General features: G+C 41.0%; 1 protein-coding gene across 1 annotated transcript; it reads left to right on the forward strand.

The window, feature by feature from the left end:
• The first annotated feature begins 1,691 nt into the window (after window positions 1-1,691).
• LOC125487493 (zinc finger protein 239-like) lies at window positions 1,692-2,057 on the forward strand. Its single transcript, XM_048619085.1, has one exon. It carries the CDS (start codon window positions 1,692-1,694, stop codon window positions 2,055-2,057), a length of 366 nt encoding a protein of 121 aa, XP_048475042.1.
• The last annotated feature ends 2,881 nt before the right edge of the window (window positions 2,058-4,938 follow it).

Raw genomic sequence — 4,938 nt, forward strand, 5'->3', positions numbered from 1 at the left:
TTTGAAATCACCTTTATAAAAAACAGATTCATCGAGTTATAGAGCACAAAAACAAACCCTTCAGCTCAACTCGCTCATGCAGACTATATATCAAAAACTGATTATGTCCCTTTTGACAGCAGTTGACCCATATCCCGCTAAACCCTTCCTATTCATGTAACCATCCAAATGGCTCTCAAATGTCGTGATTGTACACGCCTCCACCACTTTCTCTGACAACTCATTCCTTTCATGCACCATCCGCCCAGCCTTATTATCTTACGTTTTATTATTTCAGAAACAGTACCAGAGTTCAAGACTGCAAGCCTCGATTTTAATCGATACGGATTCGCTGTTCATTAACACAAACTCTGCGTATGCACTGCAAGGACTCCTGTCTATGTCCGGATCTTTAGCGATAGGATCATGAGCAGTGCATTCCCGACTTGACCATGCACCATAGATATTGTGAGTGGCACATGCACAATGGGGCTGCACCAGCTGCAAGACTGTGGTTATTTGGTCCCAGTCAACTATGAAAGAAAGCAGAATATACAATGGTCGTTGGAGGCGGCAGAGTGATTGGGGAGATTTCATCAACACCGACTGCAGAACTCAAACCCAGAATAAGACACTCATATCCCGCATTGACAGTTAATTAGACGGAAGCTGCGAGGCTGTATGCCTTGGTGACAAGCCCGAAGTAATGGTTGCTATCTTTGTTGGGACATTAGGTGACAGAGCGCATGCGCGATAATACTCGGCAGGAAGAGGAAACTTGCAAATGTTTCTCGAGGATGGACTGAGGTGGAGTTTATGAAATCTTTTTGCAGGGGATTTAGTCACGGGAAATTCAAACCAATAGGAATATTAAAGGAAGGCAGGAAGTGTGAAAATACTCACGTCTGGCAACATGTTTAGAGGGAAAAATAATGAAGAAGAGTGGCTGCACTTGAAACATTAATTCTGATTTAATCTCCACAAATGCTGCTGGACCTGCTAAGTTTCTCCTTCATTTTCCCTTTCCATTTAGGATCTCCAGCATTGCAGTATTATACATTTACTCAAGGGGAATAGGTATCACTTCTGAATTTCTCGTCTGAACTGGTGTTGAAGATTTTTGTCACTTCTTTTTCTGCAGTGTATTAGAAGCAGAGAATTGACAGCTGAGAAGCTGAGGTCATACGTCACATCAAGATCTGACAGAGTAACTTTAAACATCAATATCTCAAAATCATTTTGTTCTCAATTTGGAACACAAATACTTGTTTTTTCTGTATGTAGGCAAAGACTGCAGCTCAGAACAAGAGTATTATTTATCGGAAGCCAGCTTCAACGGGTGTGATTGGATCTGACCCAGATAAATTGAAATCAAAACGACAAGTTAACACTGTATTGCTTTTAAGCAGAAATAGTTCCGATACTATCAAGGTATATTCCGATGAAGGCTGAAGACAGTGGTCGCAAGTTCAAATCTACCTTGATGCCAAAATAGAGAAAGAAATTAACGTAGAAAAGGAAACTGCATTTTTGACAAACATGAGGTTGACAGTTCAATGCTAACGGGGCTGAATTTGGAGTGTTCTCAGAAAATTGAATTAGCGAATATAAGAAGCAGAACAAAAGTATAGAAAGAAGGCAGAAGCTAACATAGACGTGAATCAAAATCTCTGCAATTGGCACATCACCATTAAAAGTGGGATAAAACGAACATGTGTTGTGTTTGGAGAAGCCTCAACAGGTCATCCAACCGGGAGAGATTCAATTTCACTGGTGCCACTGAGAAACCATGGACATTTGGGGATTGTGGAAAAGGGTTCAAATATCAATCAGAGTTGGAAATTCATCGACGTAGTCACACTGCGGAGAGGCCATTCATTTGTTCTGAGTGTGGAAAGGGATTCACTGAGTCATCACACCTGCTGACACATCCATGCGTTCACACAGAGAAGAGACCTTTTAAAGGTTCAAACTGCAAGAAGTTCAATAAAATTTCCAGGGACTTGATGGCTCATCAGCATGTTCACTCCGATGAGAGACACTTTGTGTGCTCTCACTGTTGGACTGGGTTCAAGTGATTATCTAATCTTACTGTACACCAGCGTATTCACCCAGGAGAGAATCCGTTCTCCTGTCCATAGAGTGGGAAGCGATTTGGTCATTCATCTAATCCTGTTAAAAGGCCAGTGGGTTCACATTGAGTAGAGACGTTTAAAATGTCCAAACTGTAAGAATTTCCAGATTCTTTATCAACGTGCTCATAATGACTGTTTTTGTGCTCTCACTACGGCACATTAGTTCAAGCGATCATCTGACCTCACACTGGCGACACACAATTCTCCTGCCCTGGCTATGGGAAAAGATCTATCATTTCATCCAGCCATTTGGCACACCAGCGATTCGTTTTGTCAATAGATCACTATCCTGTCTTGAGTGGGGGAAGAGATTCACTAAATCATTTGCGCTGCTGATACACCAGCGAGTTCACGCTGGAATGAAGCCCTTCGCCATCCCTGAATGGTGGGAAAGGTTTCATTTAGTCATCCACCCTGGTCATACTCCAACAAATTCGCAAATGACATCTCTTTCATACCTTATGTCGCATTGTCGTAGGTCAGAGGGCAGACAATGAGTCAAACAGTTTGCACCACAGACTAATTCGAAAGTCTATTTTCAGATTGGTCAGATATTAGCATTGAGATCGTGGTCACAGAGACATCTAAACTGTCAGAACGACACCGCACGTTCGATTGCTGCAGGCTACGATTCCCAATATCGTCGCTTGAGAGTTGTCACCAGGAAAGATTTTCCCCCTTATTTGATTTGATTTGAATAGATTTGATTTGATTTGATTTGATTTTACGGCACGTATCGATCACCACGGGACACATTTATTGGTAGGAGGCTGGAGGTTGAGGGAGTCATGAGGGAAAAAATAATCAAAGGACCTAGGAATCTCCAATTCACAACTTTTAAGGATGGTAGAATCTGAAACCAACAAAAAATATTTTAGAAGAATTTAGAAGTTCAATTGCATTGTCGATAAATTTCCACAAAATCAATGATCTTGAAAGTATCCTAATAATTCCATTTGTTTTAGTGTATTTTACATAGTCCTTAAGTGTATATATGTATGTCCAAAACTATAAACTTTCTGGGTTCGGAAGCTTCTACGTTTTAAAATTCACATTCTTGTCTTGGTCCACGATTATAATCATTCCTGTCTCTGTAATATCCTGCAGAATCAGAACCTTCTAAAGTTTTTGCACTCAACTTATTCAGGTCTCTTATGCATTCCTGATATAAATTACTTCGCGATTGGTGGCCATTCTTTCGGTTGCATGTCACAGAAGCTCTAGAATTTCCTCCTTAAACTGTTCATGCTCTCTACACCGCTTTCCTCCTTAAAGTCAAGGACGTTCAGTCTTGGATCTTCTCTGAACGTTCTCCAAGGCGGAAGTAGTGATACACAACAACGCAGTGTCGCCAAGCAGAGGTTGATAGCTAAGTTTGGGAACCATGAGGATGGGCCTGAACCGGGATCTTGGGTTCATGTCGCACTACAGGTGGCCCCTCCACGCTAAACACTCTCACACACACACTCACTTACACAAACACATTCACACACGAAAACTCTCACGCAGATCCTCTCTATTACATACACTGTCTATTTTCATAAACACAGTCTGTTTCTCTCCCTCCCTCTCACATACACACACCGCGCTGATCCTCTCAATTAAACACATTGTCTTTCAAGCACTCTCTCTCTCTCTCGCTCGCTCACAGAAACACACACACACACACATGCACACACTCTCTCTCTCCCCCATCTCGTCCTCCCCACACGCACGCACTCACAATCTCATAGACACTCTCTATCCCACACCATACATGGTCTCTTTCTCACACACACACACAATTGTAAACCTATGGGGTGAACTTGTATTTGCAGATGCATTCTATTTTGTTCAATAAGCACAGAATTTATAGTCAGTCAGACAATGTGGCATTTTATAAATTGCTACTTTAGAAATAAAACCAGTCTTACCCCAAACCAAATCACAAACAGATTATCAACAAGTTCTCACACTTAACACGCATTGTCTCATCTAAAATATCATCTCTTCTTTACACTGATAAAAGCTTTAGTCCTCATAGCACAGGACCTTCAATGGAATTCAGGGATTTACATACACATATTAATCAATTAAAATCTTCTGGCTAATTAAACATTCAACATCTTGGGTTTGTTTAGTGCATTCCCATCAATGGTGTGACACTTTGATCTTTTAATCTTAAATTCTGAGTCTGATACTACCTCTCTCACTTACATCTCAAGAAGAAATGAGGCTCCGAAAGCTTATGTTTTCAAGGAAATCTGTTGGGCTATAACCTGGTGTCGTGTGATTTCTGACCTTTCTCCTTAAAAATAATCCTGGAAACATTCCTCTGTGACCAACCATTCTGTCACCTGCTCTAACAGCTCCTGTACACAAAAGCAAAATATTGCGGATGTTGAAGACCCAAAATAAAAACAGAAAGTGCTGTAGAAACTCAGTATGTCTAGCAGTGTCTGTGAAATAGAAACGTATCTAATCCAAAATTACTGTTCTTCAGTTCTGAAGAAAGGTGGAAAATTGATGGTTTTTAGACTGTACAGGAGGGTAGATGAACAACTTCTTCCCAGTGTGAACTTGCTGATGTTTCAGCAAGGTGGATGACTAAGTGAATCTCTTCCCACAGTCCGACCAGATGAACAGCGTCTTCCCTGTTTGCCACTACCAATTTTTTCTGCACAGAACGGTAATTCAGTCCCTATTTACATACTTCACCATTTTTCCGCATTTGGAATGCATTTCCGAATAGAATATCCTTTATTGTCTGTTCTGATAGATCAGAAGTTTGGCTGAAGCTTCGCCCACACAAGGAACACATTTATAGTTTCTCTCCACTGTGAAG

Source organism: Rhincodon typus, chromosome 42 (genome assembly GCF_021869965.1).
Source record: "Rhincodon typus isolate 14 chromosome 42, sRhiTyp1.1, whole genome shotgun sequence".
Lineage (NCBI taxonomy): Eukaryota > Metazoa > Chordata > Chondrichthyes > Orectolobiformes > Rhincodontidae > Rhincodon > Rhincodon typus.

What these genes read in the sequence shown, in the direction of transcription:
- LOC125487493 (XM_048619085.1), top strand. Translation starts at nt 1,692, where the DNA reads ATGTGTTGTGTTTGGAGAAGCCTCAACAGGTCATCCAACCGGGAGAGA.